General features: G+C 38.3%; 2 protein-coding genes across 8 annotated transcripts in view; one reads left to right on the top strand and one right to left on the bottom strand.

The window, feature by feature from the left end:
- The window catches only part of SRSF12 (serine and arginine rich splicing factor 12), a 21,870-nt gene extending 11,734 nt beyond the window's left edge, over positions 1-10,136 (top strand). For 5 of the 6 annotated variants that reach the window (XM_060283856.1, XM_060283858.2, XM_060283857.1 and 2 more), the window contains one exon: positions 4,563-10,136. In XM_060283856.1, coding sequence (XP_060139839.1) covers positions 4,563-4,932 — 370 coding nt within the window. In that variant the 3' untranslated portion in view covers positions 4,933-10,136. Of the gene's footprint in view, positions 1-3,481 lie in introns of all 6 variants that reach the window. The other variant, XM_060283860.1, reaches the window with a different exon arrangement.
- Positions 1,144-22,362, bottom strand: PNRC1 (proline rich nuclear receptor coactivator 1). 2 transcript variants are annotated; one of them, XM_070043468.1, is made up of 3 exons: positions 22,313-22,328; positions 21,661-22,016; positions 1,144-19,548 (listed from the first exon to the last, which is right to left on the bottom strand). In XM_070043468.1, the coding sequence occupies exon 3, from the start codon at positions 19,531-19,533 to the stop codon at positions 19,105-19,107; it is 429 nt and encodes a 142-aa protein (XP_069899569.1). In that variant the 5' UTR covers positions 19,534-19,548; positions 21,661-22,016; positions 22,313-22,328; the 3' UTR covers positions 1,144-19,104. The 2 variants fall into 2 exon arrangements, with proteins under 2 accessions (XP_069899569.1, XP_030715348.1); XM_030859488.3 differs by having other exon boundaries at positions 21,661-22,362.

Raw genomic sequence — 22,362 nt, 5'->3', positions numbered from 1 at the left:
TCTTCAGAGCCCTAGAAACTTACATGTCAGCTCGGTCCCTCTCCTTGGGTATGAATCAAATGCTTTGATTTTGGCTCATTCTGAGGGAGGCATGCAAGTAGAAGGAAGCCTTAAGCTCCTTTTTTTTTTTTTTGTGGTACGCGGGCCTCTCACCGCTGCGGCCTCTCCCGCCGCGGAGCAACAGGCTCCGGATGCGCAGGCCCAGCGGCCACAGCCCACGGGCACAGCCACTCCGCGGCACGTAGGATCCCCCTGGACTGGGGCATGAACCTGCGTCCCCTGCATCGGCAGGCGGACTCCCAACCACTGCACCACCAGGGAAGCCCAAGCTCCTTTTATAAGCCAGAAGAACCCAGGTCAGGATTGAGCCATCACCAAGATTGGTAAAGAAATATTTAGGAACAGTCATACTGTGTTCTGGAATTTGATTCTTTTTATCATACTTTGATAGTATAAGAATATAAACCTCCCTTGTGTCTGTGGAGAATAATCCATTTTGTTCCATGGCTAAGGGATAGCCATTTTCCTACTGATGATTTGAGATTTTGACACTGATACACTCAAATACAAGTTACATTTATAGAACGTAAAATGTGGGAACAAATTAAGAAATTTTACATGCCATGTGTATAGGAAAGTCACACCAGTACCAATGGTACTGCCTCTGGCTTCATGAAGGACATGAATAGTAAGAAAGTGATGTTCAACAGTTCACATTACTATAAATTAATGAATGGTTAATAAACCAAAAATCAAAGTAGATGTAATATTGTATCTAAAGCAGCACTGCCCTAATTTATTGAATAATATCTACTGGCCTTGGTGAAAAAGACTTAGTTTTAAAAGAAAAGGAAAAAATTGCCCATCTGATTCATTAAGAATATAAGCAGTTTCCAAATGTATTAGAGCCTTGATTAACCAGAACATTCACAGCATTTTCTGCCTTCTAGTGGCAGTATACTACTTGGCTGGAGAAAAAACAAAAAGAAGTCTGTCAGTTTTCCCAGTCATCATGGCGTATCAGGAATAGAAAGAACGGGGACTCCCTGGTGGTACAGTGGTTAAGACTCCTTACTTCCCCTGCAGGGGGCCTTGGGTTTGATCCTTGGTCGGGGAACTAAGATCCTGCATGCAGAGCGTCCAAAAAAAAAAAAAAGAAAAAAACACATTTTCTTGTAAGACAATGCTGTTCTGCTCTGTTCTAGTTATAAGACCGTTGCTTAACCTCTCTGACCTCAGTGTTTTTTATTTGTAAAGTTGTATTATAGAGAATGCAAATCTTACCCAGCTTTTAAGTTTCGTAAGGATCAGATTGTATGTGTGTGTATGTGTATGGGTCAGCATATAGATAAGTCTAACATGTACTATAAATATATTCAATGTATGTGTTGTATTACCTTAGATAAAAAGAGGTCACTGCTTTTGCCTTTAGTGGATGTGGGAAAAAACTAGTTTGCTGCTATCATTAGACTGTGAACTCTTTGTGGAGCAAGGACTTTTGTCTTAATGCTTAATATCCCTAGCATTTATCAGTAGTCCCTTACTCAGATATTCCATAAATCTTTGTTAAATTTGTGTCAGTGAATGTGTATATACTCCTAAATATTCCTGAAGAATGTTAAAATGGCCCCTAGTCCAAATATAGCATCCTTTTTTTTTTAAGTTTTATTGAAGTGTAGTTGATTTACAGTGTTCTGTTAGTTTCAGATGTACAGCACGGTGATTCATTTATATATATATATATTCTTTTTCAGATTATTTTCCCTTACAGGTTATTACAAAATATTGAGTGTAGTTCCCTGTGCTATACAGTAGGTCCTTGTTGGTTATCTATTTTATATGTAGTAGTGTTTATATGCATCCTTTTTCTTTCTTACGTTAGAATTTTTTTTCCCCAAGGACAATTTTCCCATTTTGTTTTCTGCAACTATCTACAATAGGAATGAAACAATTTCTAAAAAACTGTGCTTTTAAAAAAATTAAAATAAAATAAAAGACTGTGCTTTTATTCTAAAATATATTCTACATCAATATGTTTATACTTTCCAGTGTTCTTTGTTCCTTCCTGTAGTTCCATGCTTCTACCTGGGATTATTCTCCTTCATCTTGAAGCATTTTTACCGTTTCTTAGAGTACAAGTCTAATGGCAGTGAATTCACTCAGTTTGTCTGAAAACATCTTTATATTCATTTTTGAAAGATATTTTTGCTGAAGATAGTGTTATAAGTTGGCGGGAAGTTTTTTTCTTTCTTTAATAATGTCATTCCATTGTTCTGATATCCATAGTCAGTCTTAATGTTGCTCCTTTGAAGGTAATGTGTCTACTGCTCTCTAGCAGATTTTCAGATTTTTCTCTGACTTTGGTTTTCAGCAATTTCACTGTGACATGCCCAGCATAGGTTTCTTTGTATTTATTCTACCTGAGGTTTACTGAGTTCCTTGAAATTGTGAGTTATTATGCCTTTCATTAGTTTTGGAAAATTCTAGGCCATCATCTCTTCAAACATTGCTTGTACCTTATTCAATTTTTCCCTTAGGCCACATGAGTATGTACCAAATAACTCTTATGCTCTGTTCTGGATTTCTTAAAACTTCTTTTCTCATTGTGTTTCACTATAATATTTTTCTAATAACCAGTTTGCTATTTCTTACTTCTGCTGTATCTAGACTGCTATTAAATCCATCTAATGACTTTTTTAAGTTCGAATATCATGTTGTTGGTTCTAAAATGTCCATTTGATTCTTTTTATAGATTCCAGTATTGTTTAAATTCCCCATCTTTTTTATTTCTTTGTCTTTTCCTCTTCTTTTCTTTTTTTTTGTATTTTTTGGGCTGTGCCACGTGGCTTGTGGGATCTTAGTTCCTTGACCAGGGATCAAACCTGGGCCCCCTGAAGTGGAAGCTCAGGGTACTAACCACTGGAATGCCAGGGAATTCCCTTATTTTCTTGAACATATTAATCATAGTAATTTAAAAAATTATTTTCTGAATAATGCCAATATCCAAATTATTTTGGGTCTCTTTCGTTTTATTTTCCTTAGCTTTTAGTCATTTTTTTCTGTTTTTCACATACCTCATAATTTATTTATTTATTTTTTTTGTGGTACGCGGGCCCCTTTCACTGTTGTGGCCTCTCCCGTTGTACACGCTCCGTTCGTGCAGGCTCAGCGGCCATGGCTCACGGGCCCAGCCGCTCCGCGGCATGTGGGATCCTCCCGGACCGGGGCACGAACCAGTGTCCCCTGCATCGGCAGGCAGACTCTCAACCACTGCGCCACCAGGGAAGCCCTACCTCATAATTTTTTATTGGATGTTGGACATTACTGTTGAAAGATTATAGAGGTTTTGGATGATATGATTCTCCAAAGAAAGCTGTTTTCTTCTAGCAGGCAGAGCATTGGCAGATCACCTTGATCCTGTCAAGGCTTGGTTTGAGGCACTGTTAAGGCTGATCCATTTCAGCTTTACACTTACTCCTAGGGCATGACCCTTAACCTGGAGGATGAGGCCCTTCTGACTTCTTAATTGAAAGCCTGCGTTGTCACTCAAGGCTCCTTGACCTTTTGGGGGGCTTGAATTCCAGCCCTCTCAACAGCAACTCTGTATCTGAGAAAATTTCAGCTAAGTTCTTTTTTTTTTTTAACATCTTTATTGGAGTATAATTGCTTTACAGTGGTGTGTTTCTGCTTTATAACAAAGTGAATCAGCTATACATATAGCCCCATATCCCCTCCCTCTTGCTCAGCTAAGTTCTTAAATCTTCCAGCTGCTGTTTTCTGCTGACCTCTTAGAGTCTCATCCTGTGCATGTGCAACTTGGAAGATGGCCAGCGACCTGAGGAGAACTTGTAGGCAGATCTTAGGGGATGGGGGTTGCCTGCAGTGTCCTCACCTCTGGGATTTTCGTGTCTCCAGTCCTAGCCATTTTCGTGGCCCTGAATTCTAACTTCTGTCTCTGCAGCTTAGTCCAATAGCTGTTTTCTAGTTGGGCTCAAGTCTGCCATGCTGGCATTTGGAAAATGGTCTTAGGAAAAGAGCCATGGCTTATAACCCCTCGAGTTCTGCTTGTGTTGGTAATTCTCCAGTGCCTTTTAACAGTTGTTTTATAAATGTTGTCTATCTTTTTTATATAGCTCTTTTCTATGGGAAGATTAGTCTAGAACAAGCTGCTCTGTCATGGCAAGATTCAGAAGTCCTCCATCTAGGTTTATGTCTTTATAAACATTTGATAAGCTTTAAATATTTTCTTTCTTTCTTTTTTTCCCCTTCAGATTTTCTAACCTCTTAGGATTATGTAACCCAGACTAAATATGCAAAATAAATATATTTTTCATAAGATACATTGATATCTAGCAAAGTCAAAATCTTTTGGTCAGATATTACAAACTTGTACTTATGTTTGAACCAGAAGCATGCATGATAAAATTAGAGTTTCTTTTAGCTTATCCAATAAAAACATAACTAATGTTATATAAAGTATATAAGTTCCTGAAAGTGTTGTTTCCTAACCTATTATGTATTTTTGTGTGAAATATATACTCTGATATTATGGATGTTTGCAGGTCCCGACACAGGCGATTTTCTTACAGCCAGTCTAAATCTCGCTCCAAATCACTACCAAGGCGATCTACCTCAGCAAGGCAGTCAAGAACCCCAAGAAGGAATTCTGGTTCTAGAGGACGGTCACGGTCCAAGTCCTTGCAAAAAAGGTCCAAGTCGATAGGAAAATCACAATCAAGCTCACCTCAAAAGCAGACTAGCTCAGGAACAAAATCAAGATCACATGGAAGACATTCTGACTCCATAGCAAGATCCCCATGTAAATCTCCCAAAGGGTATACCAATTCTGAAACTAAAGCACAAACAGCAAAACACTCTCATTTTCGATCGCATTCCAGATCTCGGAGTTACCGTCATAAAAACAGTTGGTGAACAGCGACAGAAGAGTGCTACGTAGTATTTAATATGTTATTAAACCTCTCGTTATGTTAAATAAAAATTCTTCAAGGCTTACAGAAAAAGTGAGTTGATATTAGTTATTTTGGGCATGTGCAAGAGATAAAATCTCTCTATCTTGGGTTAAGATTTGGTCTCGATTTAAGGGCCCATACCACAAATTATGATGTGAGTAATGTCCCATTTTATGGACCATTTTTTGTTTACATTGTGGCAGAAGGGTACTTTTCAAAGGAAATGGAACTAATTTGGAAAATTAGACTTGGATGTTAAGAATAATACTAATAACTTTTACGAAAGTATTTTTTACTTTAAAGCACTTTTCTTTCATGTAAAAAGTAATTATGACTGTATAATCGCATAGGGCAAACTTAAGACTATTTGACATCTTACGTCTCCTTTTTGTTTTCTCTTTAAACTTGGGCCAATTCCTGATGGATATTAGTTCATATTACAAAATTCTGACATTTCTAAAAGTAGAGTTTATAGAGAGATCAAGCGTTCAAAAGATACATTCTTTCCTGAGCTCAAAAAAGGTTTTATTTTTACTGGGTGGAACAGTATAGATAAGTTGACATTAAATTGCATTCTATACCATATTTATTCACTTCAGAAATATCAAAACGTTATAAAAATTCTGAATTTTGAATGGTTTAAGACGAAAAATGATGTGCAACACTCATAGTCCAAAAATTCATATCAAGCCTTACACATTTGAAGAGTGGTACATTTTGTATAAAAATCATACTTTATACTGTTAATTCTGCATACCTACTTTTCATCTACTGCTTAATTTTTCTTTTTAGAGCTCTAGCTGATGACTTTAAACTGTATAGAATAACTCTTATTTATTTTTGGAAATGTTTAGTACCTTGTATTAAGAAACTCAAGACTGCCTCCTCAAAAAACAACTTTGCAGTATTGGGATTTACATTACACTGCCCTTCATTTTTTTAAGCCAAATAGCTTTATTGATATTCATTGCTTTTGTAGTTGTTAAAACTAAGAATTTCTTTAAAAATGTGTTTGTAGATTATGTTTTTCAGAGGGTTTTGGTAGTATTTGTGATAAAATGGTTTTGCATATGGTTATTATAGGGGATATATTTATAGAGCTCTACTTGTGTACCTTGTTGAATTACATTGAAATTAAAAGTTCTCAGCCCATACAGTTAATATTTGTATCTAGAGTGCTTTAGAAAAAAAATATGTCTTATATTTTTAGCATATAGGAGCCAATATTGCTTCCATTTGTTCTGAATACAAATTCCATCTTTTTTTTGCATTTTACATCCTGTGTGTAAGAAATAACTTTACAAAATAATTTATATGCTGGTAATATTTGGACAGGTACCGTAAATTCATGTATATTGTACTTTATGAGTAGATTTTCTCTAATCATAGCAAAATTTATTTCAAAATTATAGCTCTTTGAAGTGTTCAAATGTAATAAAACTTTAGTTATAAAATTATGTGGCAGTATTGAAAATTGAGAGAACAGTCTGAAGAAAGAGCAAGACAAATACTGATTTTTTTGTATCTTCTAAGTAAATGTTTGGGTTTACATACACATATATGTAGTTATTCCAAATACTAATTAGGAGTTGATTATAGTGTCTTTACATTTAATCATTATATCTTAGTAAAAAGTTAATAAGGCAGTGTTTCTGAACATGCTTAATCCTTCGATTTATCTCTGATTTGGTTTTCCACTGTAATCCCTGGGCTGCTTAGGGAGGGTACTGTTTGGTTTGATGGAAAAACTGGAATGATAATAGTTTAAACTTTCTGATCATTTACTATGTGCTTGGCACTGCTCTGTAAGTTTTACATTACTCGCTCATCACAACAGCTTTATGAGGTCAGTACCACTGCAGATAAGGTAAGTGAGACGCAGAGAGGTTAAATGACATGCACAAGGTCACACAACCATTACACTTTGGAGCTGGGTGGTGGCTGGGCTCCATACAGCCCTCCCTGATCACCATGCTTGTCTTTTTGGAAGAAAAAAGTCTTTGGGAAATATATGCTAAACTAAGATAATATTGAGAGGAAAAGGAGAGAATAGAATTTGGAAAGGAAATGATTATAGGGTTCAGTGAAAATGGGTTCTGTGACTGAGTGGAAATTGATTGGCAGTTGTGCTGATACCCTGGAAAATTGTCCTCTGGGTACATCTATTCTAGGGTTCACTTCTGCTGTAGAATTGTTTCTTGGACCTTTTAAGAGAGGATACTTAGAGTAAGATTGTTAAATAAAGCAAATGTATCACACATCTGTGATCATTTCCTGTAAAGATAATATATTTACTCAGGTACTTCCTATGTTTGGTGTAGGGGCACTGCCTACCTCCATTTGTTCAAGATTCATAGAGGATAAGTTAATGTCAAAGAAGATAAAGGTGGCCACCATGACTGCTTGGTTTCTTTCTCCCCATGAATAATTCACATTTCTGTGTAGCAGCTGGTATTTTGTAGCTGCAAACGTAATGGGGGAATATGCCAAATTTTTTATCTGTAGTCTGCGGTTTAATCTTGTGCCTCTGGGCTGTTTATTTTTAAATGTAAAATATTAACTAATTTCAGGACTTTATATGTTATCTGAGATAACGACTATTCTAAGACATGATGTTGTATTACAAATAAATAAGAATTTCTGCTTTTATTCCAATTCCATTGCATGAAGCAAAATTAGTCGAAGTTTAAAGGAAGAAGCGTTTAGAAATACTTTTATAATTCTTCTATACTACATTAAAATTGTAATTTCTTATTTAGAGTTAAAAATTAAATTTGTTTTCCAGACAGGATGGTAGAATATTTGGGGTATCTGTATAAATAAATACATGCTACTTACGCAGGAGATCTTAATCTGGTATCATGAAACCGAAGCTTCAGATCTAGGTCCTCTAGATATTCAAACAAGTCCGTGACTCTTGGTATTTTAAGGACCAGTGGTTCAGTGAGACATACGGATATTACTCTCAAAACTCATATATTTGATTAGAAAAATTTAAGTATTAAATGAAGATTATGAACTTAGCATCTAAATTACTCCCTTGATGAAACTAGGGTATTTAGGATCATAACATTAGCTCTGGCATTGATCGAACCATGTCAGTTTAGGCCCTCTGGAAATTTTATATCATGTACCTTTAAAAAGATGCTCTTAAAATTAAGCAAATTAACCACAGCTTTGTGCATCCCAGACAAGGCCCCATTGCCTCACACAGACAGCCTTGGGGGAGTAAGCACTTCATTCCTGACTGGGCTAGGGCCTGGCCCCCACTGCTTAGAGAATGCCCCTAATGCACTGATCCCATCCCAGGAACACAATAGAGCTGGGACAGCCCACAGAGAAGGTGAATGGACTGTAATTGATCGATTGACTGTGATTATAGAATTAAATTGGGTACATCTTTTGAAAAGAAGCAAATTAAGTGTAGAGATACTATAGTCAAAAACCTATTTAGAAATATAATATTCCCTTATAGAAGTGTTAGATATGCCAGGTTGATTGAACTTCATTCAAGTTAAAACAGTACTTCACAATAATGACAAATACCATTTTTTATTTAAAGGAATCATGTGAGGAAAGACTGAATTTAAAAATATACATAGCATACTATACCACATCAGTAATATTTTCCAAAAAAAAGGTATAATGTTTTTATTTTATTTGGGGGAAAGGGTTATATGATTAGTCTTTCTTGAATCTTATGTTCTAGGAATGTACCACAATTTTGAATTTATGAAAAGAAATAGTATCAACTTGTGGAGATAGATGGATGCTCAGTGGGTTAATGGTTACTGTTTTTTAAATGTATTATGTGATTTAAAGCATATGTTTGGTTCACATGTTTCAGAACACCATATTCAACCTACCTGTAAGTTTATGAACTAGTAACGTTACAAATTAAAATCAGGAATATCTTAGGGTATGTCAGGTTTCAGGTTCTTTCAGAATGCAGACAGAAAATTTAAAGGGTCAGTCTCTCCAGATGAGACTATCTAGCCAGTAATCAGTGCTTTGTGCTAGAAATGGATTGATTGCATGTTTATTACTGTTTGATCTTATGTATTGCAGCTTGTGTAGGATGAGCAGTTTCTCAGAAAAAGTGTAATTGAAACAAGAAGCAAAATTACCACTTTTCTAATTTAGGAGTATAATTCTGTGAACTAAATGCCTAAGAACTATATGCTTTTTAGAAATGTGTCCATAGAAATTGAGGAAAACCACATTCTAGTTTTCTTGGCTTACTCCTTATAGTATAGACTTAAAATGCTGTTAAATTGACTAATTTCAACAAAAATCTCAATATAAAATAGTCTTCCAGGCTCAAGTGATAGCCTTTTTTTTTTTTTTTTCAATACTAAGAAAAATTCAGTGGATTTCTTTGTGGGGGAAGTTAAGAGCCATTCCTATGACATTTGTGAGGTGGTGTCTGCTTCGTGGGAATACTACTTTACACCTTGAGAAAAAGTACTCTGTTGAAGACCTTTTTTCAAAATCGACATAAGCTGTATAACTGGTCTGACTCTTCAGGGCATTCTTATATTTTAAAAATGAGATGGAATGTTACTTAAATTTATTTTAACACGTAAAATATTTATATAATTTCATAAGAACCTTAAGGAAAAGCATTAACATTCACATTGTCGGTAAACCTTAAGATTTGGGCCTTAAAATGTTAAATGTAACTGAATTAGCAAAACTAATGCTCTAGTTTTGTTAGAATATTCATTATAATTTTTAATGTGTATACAAAGTCTAACCATTTTTGGTGTTATTTTATACTTTATAATTCCCTACTCTTGCCATATAATCTATGTGGGATTTTTTTAAAAATACCACTTAAAAACATGGATAAAAAATTTTCTAAAATTTATTTGTAGTGAGGTGTCATAGAGTCTGTCATACAGAGTGAAGTATATCAGAAAGAAAAATACTGTATTCTAACGCATATATATGGAATCAAAAAAAAATGGTACTGATGAACCTAGTTGCAGGGCAGGAATAAAGATGTAGACATGGAGAATGGACTTGAGGACACGGGGTGGGAGTGGGAAGCTGGGGCGAAGTGAGAGTAGCATTGACATGTATACACTACCAAGTGTAAAACAGATAGCTAGTGGGAAGCAGCCGCACAGCACAGGGAGATCATCTCGGTGCTTTGCGATGCCCTAGAGGGGTGGGATAGGGAGGGTGGGAGGGAGACGCAAGAGGGAGGGCATATGGGGACATATGTATGCATATGGCTGATTCACTTCGGTGTACAACAGAAACTAACACAGTACTGTGAAGCAATTATAGTCAAAGATCTATTAAAAAATAAAATATACATGAAAAGCACTTGTATGAGGTGCTCTTAGCTGCCTGTCCGTAGTCAGATATAACTGATACTGTAAGAGGTTTTGGTGACTGCACTTTTGTCCACCTTTTATCTACCTTGACTAGAAGGTGGTGTTTTTACATGAATATCTATCATGGAAAGTGGAACTACACTTAAGGAATAATTTTAAATGCTTTTAACTTTCCATTAACTCCACTGATATTAATTCAACATTAAAGGCTTTAAAGAGTAGGCGCCAACCAAGTGTTAAGAGTTGCACCCTGCTTTGCCCTTCTACCTCCTGGTCACTCAGTGCTCACCAGCCCTTCGGCCATCCCCTTTCTTCTTTGGGAATCTCAGACAGACACACTTCCTTACGCTACTTGAAGTTCAAGTTATTCCATGTTAGATAATTCTTCAACTTTCCCCTCAAACGATGGGCAGTTATTATAAATGCCCTTCAGAATCTTTATAGTCTCCACCTACCTCTTTATCCTCTCCTAATTAAAGTTTCTTCAAGCTTTAACATTTATTTCAACATTAACATTAAATGTCAACTGTCACATTTCCCAAATAAGACAATGCTTAAATACAGTATCCTTTCTCTAATCTTTCAGTTCTTGTTTACAATGGCTTTGGTATTTCAGTCATTGACTAGAATTGTTCCATTATTTTAGAAGTGTTATAACCAACTAACCAGCCTAGTTGAAAGAGCAAAGAAAAAACATTTAGGATATTCAAAGTTTACATCAAAAGATTGACTTATTTGTGCTTAATGTTACATGTAAGTGAGCTTTTGGAATTATTGGCAAATACTCAACTTCTGTGTAATGTTGGAGTGAACTAGTAAAGCAGCGTTAACTTTCCCGAATTCTGTTAACATTTTGTTGTAAAATTCTTTAATAAGAAAGTAATCTTAAAATGAACACCCATATACCCACTACGTAGATTCTACAGTTAAAAGTTATGCTTGTTTTATCACATATATTTCCATCAATCTTCTCCTCAATTATTTTGAATTTAACATATAGTAAATTTTTGAAAATTGGAATATTCATAAGTGGGCTATTCCAATTAAAGAGTGATCAAAAATCTTGGTTGAATATCTTTTGTAAACATAATTCTATTTTCTTAGTTTTGAAATTCAGGGTCTGGCTTCAAACATCAGATGATTTACAGTAACCTAAGAAACACAAATGGTTAAGGAGACTGGACTGAATGCACAGTGACTAGGACCCTTGGAAGGCTGATGGAAAAGGGTAATCCAATCTTTGATGTTAATCCTTTTGTTTTAAAATTTGAGAGCCCTTAGTGTCTGATCAGTTGAAAAGAGTAAGGGCAATTTCAACGTTGGAAGGGACGGTTGAGAGCCCTTATTATAGCAAGAAGATCCCCCAAACTGTAGATCTCTCTAAGGGTTTGGTAGGAAGAACCAAAGCCCTCTGATTCCATGTTGCCAAATAGAGTGAAATAATAAAGATCTTCCTTTTTAAAGATCTTAACTGTTAGAAGGCAGTTTTGAGTTCAGTTAAATCAAACATTTCCATGTTGGAAATAAAAGTCATCAAAATGTCTTCTACTTGCCATCCCCTCTTCAAGATTCTAGACTCTTAAGAACACATTTGTAATTCTGTTTTGACAACTAATCAGGTTAATCTCTAATCTTAGAACAATGGAACTATCTGTAATAATTTAGGAGTAGCTATATATATATGACCAGTTTTGGAGGAGTCTGATTAGTATCTATTATCTTTACAATCATATATAAAATACCACATTTTCCTGCCACTTTATGTAGTAGACTGGGAAAAATTACTTAACTTTCCTGGATCCTTTCTTACACATGCATAAAAGTTATCGTATGAATGACTAGAGAAATGAAGTTTTCAACGTTATTGCTTAAGAATGTCATTTTGTCTTTTAAGCTATTATACATTCAAGATATATGATCTCTCCTAATTAAATAGAGCTTGAATAGAACCTGTAGCCTCCTTTGACAAATGTGCATCTGATTTTCCATGATTATCCATGTAGACTGCTTTCTGCCAATTCTCCCGTTTTTCCCCTTCCTACCATTACTTAATTCAGAGACCGTAATTAATGCCACATCATCTATGATAAACTATTCCTCTAACAGAGGGAACTTTAAATTTGTGTCACCAGTTCTACACTAAGGAAACATTACTCTAAACTCTGCTTTAGAAAATGAATTCTGAGATCTTGACAGTGAACCCACAGTAAATGTAACACCTTCTATAAGTCTTAAATTGTAATTCACAAGTTTAAGTTTGGCAAATACAATTCCTGGGTGTTAGGAATATTACTCATACATTTTAGCATATTTAACTTAGAACTCCAAGAGAATTGCAAAGGATATGAAAAGTAACTTAATCCGAAAACTGTCAGATTAATTCAAGACAATCTAATCCAAGAGATATAAAGAAAAAGGGTTTAGTTCAACCATAAAATAGATCATCCCTATTCTTAGAACTTTATCCACCCCACAGCTTCAGAGAATCCTATCTAAAATTTTCAAGAAAGTCTCTTTCAAAGGTTAATTTTTATGAGCTTTTATAAATAGCACTGTATAAAATGTACTCTCAAATTTCCTTTCAGATACAAAAACAAGTAGCTCCTGAACTACACGATTTGTGCCTACAACAATCCTGCTTCCTACACCATCTCATCTCAGCACAGACACACTCTTTCCCATTTGGAGACTTGTATTTGGCAGTCTTTGAAAGATTTATGGATAGCTCAGGGCTGAAAGAGCAGGCTTGTGATTTTTAAGTGTTTTCATTCTGCAATGTCCTTCAAAGTTTTAAGTATATAGAGGAAGATAATGAGACTCTCAGCCTTTCATACCCAAGTATAAGTACATATGTTTGATTCCCTCAACGTGAAGCAGGTATCAACTGCATAGAGTGCATGGGATTTGGGGGCCTTCCATTCTCTAAATAAAGGATAATTATTCAGCAGTATGATGGGATGGTCATTAGAAGGGGGGAGATTTACAAAAAGATATAGAATGTTAAAAGATCAGTTTCACCCAGCATCAAAACTTGGACTAAGGGAAGGAAACTTTGTTCCTCTTCAGCAGCTGGGCCCCTGCTGTCTGAATCCAGAACTTAACATTAGAACCGTCCACTAACATAGACTTTTACAGGTCAGTAATAACTAACCACCATTTAACACTTTCAGAGGAAATACTTTCAGTTCAGCAACTAATTTACTATCATAGATGAAGTTGAGAGTCCACAGGAGGCAGAAAAGATGAGGTCAAGAGTACTGGTAAAGGTGTTAAACCCAGTGAGGGAAAAAAGAATATAGGAAGACAAAATATTTCAGTTCCATATTCATGTTGTAATTAGTGCTTCTGTGCACTATTACCAAAGCTGTACCTCTCAGCCTGACCTATCTTCTACTTGCTGTGTGTTTCCACGTGGATATCCTACATGCATCTCGAAGTTCAACATGCAAATCAAAATTACCTTCCTCTATAATTTCAACCCCCTCCAGAGTTCCCTAATTGCTGGTTTTAAATTCCTGATTGCTCAATTTAAAAATTCTTTTCTTACCCTTCATTCAGTTGCTGAATTCTGAATTCTACCTCCAAAGTATCTCCCAAGTAAGGCCATGCCCCTGTATACCCTCTGATAATATCCTTTAAGGCTCTTTTTTAAACCACTGAAATATCAAGTGGCTTTCATGTCTCAAGCTTTCCCTTTCCAAACTGTTCTCTGTATTTTCACCAGTTTTCTTTTTGAAGCAGAAATCTCATTACCTTGCTCATAAGCCTTTGGTGACTCTGCCATGCTTATAGAATAAAGTTGAAACTCTTCAGCATGACATTCAAAGCCCTTCATGTTACTACCCCAATACACCATTCAAGACAGTGAATCTTCCTTCCCTGCACTTCTCTTAAGCTACTGGGTATTCCACATCTTTTCATAACACTGCTAAAACTTTTATCTCTGACAATATATTCAACTCTTCTTTGCATGGCAGATACAACTGAATATTTTAAGGCCCCACTCAATGCTACTTCTAATAGATGTCCCGATTCCCAACTAGACAATCCCTACTCACCAGCAATAGTCACCACCTGCTGCAAGAGACAATGACTTGACTTTTGTTTTTACCTCCTCTAAAAACGTTTCTTGTAGGGTAAGCTTGTATTTCAATTATGGCCATCATTTCTTCCTCACCCACCTACACTGCTTTTAGCTCTGCCAATTATCCTTGTACAGCTGACCCCTGAACAACTCAGGGGTTGGGTGTGCACCAACCCCTTGCGGTTGAAAATATGCATATAAATTATAGTCTGACCTCTATGTCCCTGATTCCTCCATATCCAAGGTTCCACATCCTCGGATTCAACCAACTGTGGATCATGTAGTAGTGTAGTATTTACTATTTTTAAAAAATCTGTGTGTAAGCGGACCTGCTCAGTTTGAACCTGTGTTGTTCAAGGGTCAACCATCTCCTGAACATACTTCACACTTAATCCCCCGCCACACTAAATTGTAGACATGCTACTCAAAAATGACACGAAAGAACATATTTCAAACAAGGAGGGGAGGGGTGGTTGAGGCAGTTTTATCCAAGACAGGGACTCTATATTAGTTTCATTGTTAGGATTTTTATAATATGCAGAAATGTGTTATCAAACATGTGCATAAATGAGCCGTTTGCTGGAGTCATAAGACTGATTTGGGAGATGTCAGAACTCACCTAGGCCAACCCATTAGTAATGTTTACAACACGTTATTTAAAAAAGCTAAAATTGGGCTTCCCTGGTGGCGCAGTGGTTAAGAATCCGCCTGCCAATGCAGGGGACACGGGTTTGAGCCCTGGTCCGGGAAGATCCCACATGCCACGGAGCAACTAAGCCCGTGCCCCACAACTATGGAGCCTGCGCTCTAAAGCCTGTGAGTCACAACTACTGAGCCCGCATGCCACAACTACTGAAGCCCACGTGCCTAGAGCTCGTGCTCCGCAACAAGAGAAGCCACTGCAATGAGAAGCCCGTGCACCGCGACGAAGAGTAGCCTCCACTCACAACTAGAGAAAGCCCGCGTGCAGCAACGAAGACCCAACACAGCAAAAAAATAAAATTTATTTTTTTAAAGAAAGGTAAAATTGGTGACTACCAACTGGGGAATTTTGAACTATGGCCTTAACTCCTAAAATGAGATTTCCCATCTATTTGTAAGGAAGATACTTGCATTTACGTGAGCCGGAATGAAGACTCATACAAAATGCCAGTATCAAATAAAAGTTCCTTTGCATCCTCAAACCCTTTCCCTTCTTTTCTATAACTGATTGCTTAATATCCCCACTCAAAATTTAGCTGCCTTTCTTTATACTACCTCTTGAAGTCCTTAATCACAAAACCAGTCTCCCACACACAAACACATGCCCTGCGTTTTTTGGTAATCTCAAACCATTTAATAATTATGGTTCTCTCCCCAAGCACCGTTTCTGGAAGAAACCAGGAATAGGGCAGAGGTCGGTGGCTTTGAGCTAAGACAGCCCTAACCTTCCCCAGACATCGAAATGCTTTTACTTGAGGACATGCTGGGAGGTGAGGGACAAGGCCTTGGAGGAGTCTAGCTTATCCACCACCCCCACAGCTCCTCATAATCCTAACTTCTTTGGCTTGGGCGGGTGCCCACCATGCCCTCCTTCCCAGGTCCATCCTGGGCCCTAGTGCTGAGGGGCAGAAGCATGCACCTGGGGCCTGGGTTTTGTTCCTTCCCAACACCGAAAGTTGAGTCAGGGCTTTTAAAGAAGACAGATAAAGACAAAAGCAAATACTGTGGGAGTTTTGAGCTAGTTTAAAATCATGTACTACGCAAAAGAAATGCAAATGGTTTTCCCCAAGTGTAGCATGACTGGATCCCATTCAAGTCCCACATTCATACTAGCTTTGTATTAAAATCTGTGAAGGAAAGGGGTAATTACATAGTACTGCCTAAAAACCTAAATGCTTGTCCTGATAAAATGTAGATTACTTGCCTAACACATTCTAGTCTTTAAATTTATAAACCACCCTAAAATTTGTATTTTAACTTACAAACCACCTTTAAGTTTGAAAAGAATGGCTCCTGTCAATCTGTTAATATTGTAATTTGGTCTTTTATTGCCTTCTTTTCCCTTTATCTTCCTAACAAGGACACTAATTACTTAGCACCAAGATTAATGCAAATAAAAGCAGCTTTCTATAGTCTCACTACGTCAGTGGTATGAGCTGAATAAACTCAGTATCAAATTGTACAAATTCACCTAAAAGCAACTTCAGTACAAAATACTAAACCACATACTGGTATCTGTTTTATAGGGAAGTGCCACTGCATGGAACAATTTTTTCCGCTCACATACTACAGTTACAAACCTTTTACCCCTTTGCAATGGTAATTTTTTAATCAGACCATTAGTTAAAGTTTAGGCCTGGAGCTGGTAACTGCAAACACCAAGTGTGCTCTATACACCCACAAAACACAAATTACAGGAGCATTGTAGGAGATGTTTCAAGACACTTCAATAGGAGAAGAATAATGGCTGAATAATTGGGCTGCAGTATGATCTGAATTCCTATGTTGAAACCCAACCCCCGAGGTAACATACAGGAGGTAGAGACTTGGGGAAGTGATTAGGACATGAGAGCAGGAACCCTCATGAATGGGATTTGTGCCCTTATAAAAGGAGCCCCAGAAAGCTCCCTCACCCCTTCTGCCAAGTGCATACACAGCAAAAGGACACCATCTATGAACGTTTAAAACTGGGATCTCACTAGACACCAAATCCACTGATGCCTTGATCTTGGACTTCCCAGCCTACAGAACTGAGAAAGAAATTTGTTTATAAGCTACTTAGTGTCTAGTATTTTGTTATAGCAGCCCAGAGGGACTAAGACATGCTGCTAAATGTTTTACTTTAACACCAAAACTATTCAACTTTTAAATTTAACACCTTCTCACTAAATATATCTGTAGTCTATTTCACCCACTCTTCAAACTATAAAATCTGTTACTTTATAATACAACCTATTTCCTTACATCATCCTTTAAAAAATTTAACCATCCTCTTTACCAGTGTGTTAACACTTCTCTTAGCTAAAAAAAAGTCTTATCTTCTATAAGGTCGAAAGTGCACTTGTATCTTAAGTTTCTCTAAGTGCTTTTTTAAAATCCATCTACATATACCTATATGTAAATGAAGTTAACTTTCTCTAAATTCATTTAAGAACAAAGGATGTTACAGTCAATGCCAAGAAAAATGGTTGGTTGGGGTGTTGACAAGCTGTATAGTGACCACATCTATTAGAAATTCTCTGATTTTGAGGTGGCTATAACAAGTCATCATGCCATCCTGGCATTGCTTATTAAGTCAATAGTGATTCTAAGTTAAGGTTAGGTAAGTGTCCTCCCTTCTTGTGTGAACCAAAATGATACAAGAAGTTGAGACTTAAGGTTCATTTATTTCTTCCTCAGGATGGTGGCACCTTTCTCATCTATACTACCTTATAGGATCACATATAGCCTCTGAACACCTTTACTTTTTCACATGTCTAAATACTGACCAATTACTTTTTCCTTTGTATCATTTGGCATAAACTTTGGCCTTGTATAACATAATGAAAAACTATGTGCGGAAAATTGTGTTCTAGAATTTCTTACTGGAATAGACTTTATAGATACACTACTGAGTAGAAGTTTGAATTTTAAAGTAAAAATACATATGCTGCCATAACTTAAAGCAAGCCTGAGATTCCAAAGTCTCCACCTAATATTTTAACATCAATTATATTTGCTTTGATTCAAGTATCCCATTCAGTATCAGTATAAATTTTGCAAATCAAACAAGTGCCGTTTTCTTTCATTGTAAATATGTGGTAAGTCAAATGGTGTTTTATGAAACAGCTCAAAAAATAAACGCATATTCTAAGCTATAAGCTAATCAGCTTTACTTTTGCCCACAACCATTTCCATTCATGAGATGGGGAATTCCTCCCCTTAGAGGTAGTAGTGTTAAATTATTGGACTCTCCAGCTTTCAGAGGGAGGATGTACAATTAGTATAGACATTTAGCCAGTAAAATGGAAAGTTAAAATCCATCTCCTAGTTACACATTCAAACATGAAAAAACAATCACACACAAAGAGTCAAGACTAGTTGAAAAGGGGGGGGCCAAATTATTATTATTTTAAAATTTGATTACAACCGATTTTGTTGGCATTAAAATTTTAAATTTGAATGGATATAAACCAAAACCCAGAAATTAAGTTTGGTAAAAATGGGAATAGGAGTTTTCCGGTAATTACAGATTAGAAGGCAGAAATCAATTTAGAGAAACATAGACAAACCCCATGTTTACAATGATTGTGCCACAGATTTAAACTTCAGTAGTGCATTAGTAAACTGTTCACATTGAGATCTTCACCTTGAGATTCGACAGCTGTTTCTTGAAAAAAATCTCAGTACCTTGTGCAAATAAATCGGTCTTTCAGGTGCCTTAGCACACTTAAAATTTCTCCATTGTATATATACAAAACACCTACCATTTGGGCAGGGCAAAATACATACTTTCATAACAAAACTATAATGTACCTCTCAAGTATGAACAATATACACATAATACATGGTATACAGTATTTACAAAATATAAAATATAATACAAGCTGTTTGTAATTTTTTAAACTCATCTTTTGCCCTTGTAAATTGCAACAAGGTAATTTTCCATTTCTGTACCACTGCTTTTCAAGAGTCCAGGGATTTTGGAAAAGCTATGTTTTACATACATACTGAAATCTGAGATCTAAGTTTGAACTTTTAGGAGAGTTTTTAAGTGTACTGCCATCAACTCCCTATTTTGGTTGGAATTTTCAATGGTGCTTCCCATCCAGTGACTAGGAGGCTTTGGAAGAACACTAGGAGAAGGTGGGTCACTAAACTTTGCCCCAGCATAATTCTCCTTTTGGCTCACTTCAGTTAGAAATGATGATTTCTTCAAATGCTTATTTTTAATATTCTCAGTATTTTTAAAAGGCTTTTTTTCCTGCTTCTGAATTATATCAGATGAAACAGAATTCTGCCAAAAGTTATTTTCATTTCTTTTTGCAGAGGTGATCTTGGTTAGTGGTAAGTTATATTTGCTTTTCTGTCTGTTTATCTTTGGTTGTTCACACAAGTGTATACCATGAACAAGCTGGCCGTGGGGAATGGCAATTTTCTCCGATTTTCCCATCTTTGATTTTAAAACCTACAAAGACAAGGAACATAAAAGTGAATACAGTCTCATGATAAAAATCAGTCATGAACCTCACCATATATCTAACATATTTTCTTTTAAAAAGTTCCCGTGGACTTTAGTTCACTGTCTTGATTAAATGCTTGCTGCACTTATCCCTGGAAGTCCAAATATGCACACATCTAATTTTATCACTAAAAATAGTTAGTAATCACTGTTACCAATGCTGATTCTAAAATGTCAAAGAACCCAAGGTAACCAAGTCCACCTTTCTATAAAGAGTAATGAGCTATATTCCAAACATGTATGACAACCTCTTCCTAACTAACAAAGGTCAGCGTTTTTACAGCAGGGTATTTCCAAGAGAAATTTTCAAATGCTTTGGTTGATTAGAAAGAAAAACTATGTTAATAGATACACTATTTACCTTTTAAGACAGGTTCTTTAAAAATTATGTCAGAATAGAAATTTGATTAGGAGATTGATTTTAAGTGAGAAAGTGTTTTGATAATGGTTACTAAGTACACACATTAAAAATTATCCCCCCAGCTTGTGAAAACAAAATTTCAGAAATTTAAATACTAAAATACTTACCACTTTCTATCATCTCGTCCAGTTACACATATAATACATAGAAGAAAATGCTTTCTGCCTGCCCCCTACTTTCTGTTGTAAAAACTACTTCAAGAACTTTACTGCCTAAATTCCAGTCACTTTCCTAACTCAAGTGATCCTTACAGGAAGCCATGATAATGGAAAGACAGGGTAATCTATTCGATCACTGCCCTTTCAACACTTGTAATACGGTAGGTAAGCCAGGACACAAATAGAAAGCCGGAGCACAAGGTAACATAATCCATGTCAAAAAGGGTAACTGACAACAGAGCTCCCGGTTTCAATACCGTTCTAGAAAATAAAGGAATCTTACTAGGAAACAAGTACAAAAACTCGCTTTTACAGTAATTAATATTACAGAAGAGCCGTGGAACTGAAAAGAACGTATACAAAATTTAAGTAATCACGGTGGACAAATTTAAGTTTTTGCAAGGGCACAGCTAGATGAGCTGCAAATCTCTCAAACCAATATTCTTTCAACAAATGTCAGTAACTTATTTTCATTATTATGATGAAGGTTTTTGAAATTCAAGTCAAAATGTTTTTATTTTGATACAAAGGTTACTTTAAGTAATATAGCCACTTAATACCCTTTAAGTTTTAATCAATTTTATCCTAGTCCAATAGCAACTGGGCAGCATATCGTCAATTCAATTGGGAACTCTTCTTTCGGAAACTTCATCATTCTGGACACAAGCAATAAAACTACCTTCCGCTAAGAAAGCCTGGCACAGTACACCGTGGGGATGCGTAGTAAATTCCGTTCATCTGATAGACTAGCCCAGAGAACTTATCGCTTCAAAGAGGCAACAGCTCTGCCGTCGCTCCTACCGACTTTCGAAGTTGAAAAGCACAGCTAAGTAGGTCGGCCCCGCGAGGAGCAGCGCCCCAGGTGGCCCGGCGCCCCACACCGCGCACCTCACAACTCAGCAAAAAGCCAACCGGAAGCGGGCGGCTGCCGCCCCGTGACAAACCCCACACCGGGTACCGAGAGACCGTACGCGCGTCCCGACGAGTCTTGGCGCTGCCAACGGTCGGAAAGCCGCCAGCGGGCCCGCGCCCTCGCGCTCCCAACCCCCGCCCGGCTCGCCTCCTTCATGGGCGCCGAAGCGCTCCGCACGTAGCGCGCGCTGACGTAAGCCTCCCGCGGGTCTCTTCCTTCTCCCGCCCCCCCCACCCCCCACCCCGCGCCCAGAACGCCGAAACCCCCTGGAACGTCGCCAGCCTTCTAAATCCGGACTGTTGCTGGGGCGCAGCCGCTCCTCTCATTGGCCGGCTCCCCGGAGCCAATCAGCAGCGCCAGCGCTGGCCTCCCCTCCCCCCCCCACCAGCAAGAACAGAGCGGGCGTCACGGAAACTTCCCTCCCGAGTAAACAACCGTCCCTCAACCCTCAACCCGGCCCCTCCCTTCCCGACCCCAGAGCGCAGGGCCCCAAACCTCGCGTCCGGGCTGTGGCCGACTAGGGGCCGGTACGCCAGTGGTACCCCCGTCCCACTCGCGGCCCTTACCTCTCTATTGAACGAGGGTTGGCCGGGCGCCGCGGGCGGCAGCGAGCCAGGGAAAGGGCTCGTTTCCTCAGTTCGAGCTGCGGTCGCAGGAGCCGGGGCCCAGGCAGCGGCCTGGGCCGGGACTTGCTGCGCTCCGCCGTGGCCCGTCGCGGGGCTCCGCCCGCCCTCCAGGCTCGGCCGGTGCTGCTGGTACTGGTGGAAGCGGCTGGGAAGCTGCCCCGACGGGCTGGCCCGCACCTTCTTCTTTCGCCGCTTCTTTGGTGCTGCCCGAGGGGTGCCCCCCGCCGTGGCGAGGCTGCAGTTGGGCAGAGGTGCCGGGGCGCGAGGATGAGGGGTCAGACAGGGACCATCTTCCCCTAAGAAGTGAGGAAGGAAGAGAGTGGGGGGCAACCCCCGTGGGTCCGGGATCCGGGGCAAAGGCGGCGGAGCAGTGGTAACCATCGGGAGGGCCCCGAAGTAACCGCGGGCGGAAAAACCCATGGGCGCAAGGCGGCCGCCCAGAACAAGCGGCTCCCGCTGTGGGACAGAAACGACGGTCATAGCACTACGAGGAAAAGTGGCTCAGCAAGAGTAGAAGGAGGAGATAAGGCCAGAAATCACAGGGCGGCGGCGGCGGCGGCTGCTGCTAACAGAGCCCGAGAAAAGAACATACCATGGGTCGGGCGGTGGCGGCGCAGCAACAAATAGCCTGAGCCTCCGCTC

The sequence above is a fragment of the Globicephala melas genome, chromosome 14, assembly GCF_963455315.2.
Source record: "Globicephala melas chromosome 14, mGloMel1.2, whole genome shotgun sequence".
In the NCBI taxonomy this organism is placed as follows: domain Eukaryota; kingdom Metazoa; phylum Chordata; class Mammalia; order Artiodactyla; family Delphinidae; genus Globicephala; species Globicephala melas.
This window is presented reverse-complemented; position numbering and strand designations above follow the sequence as displayed.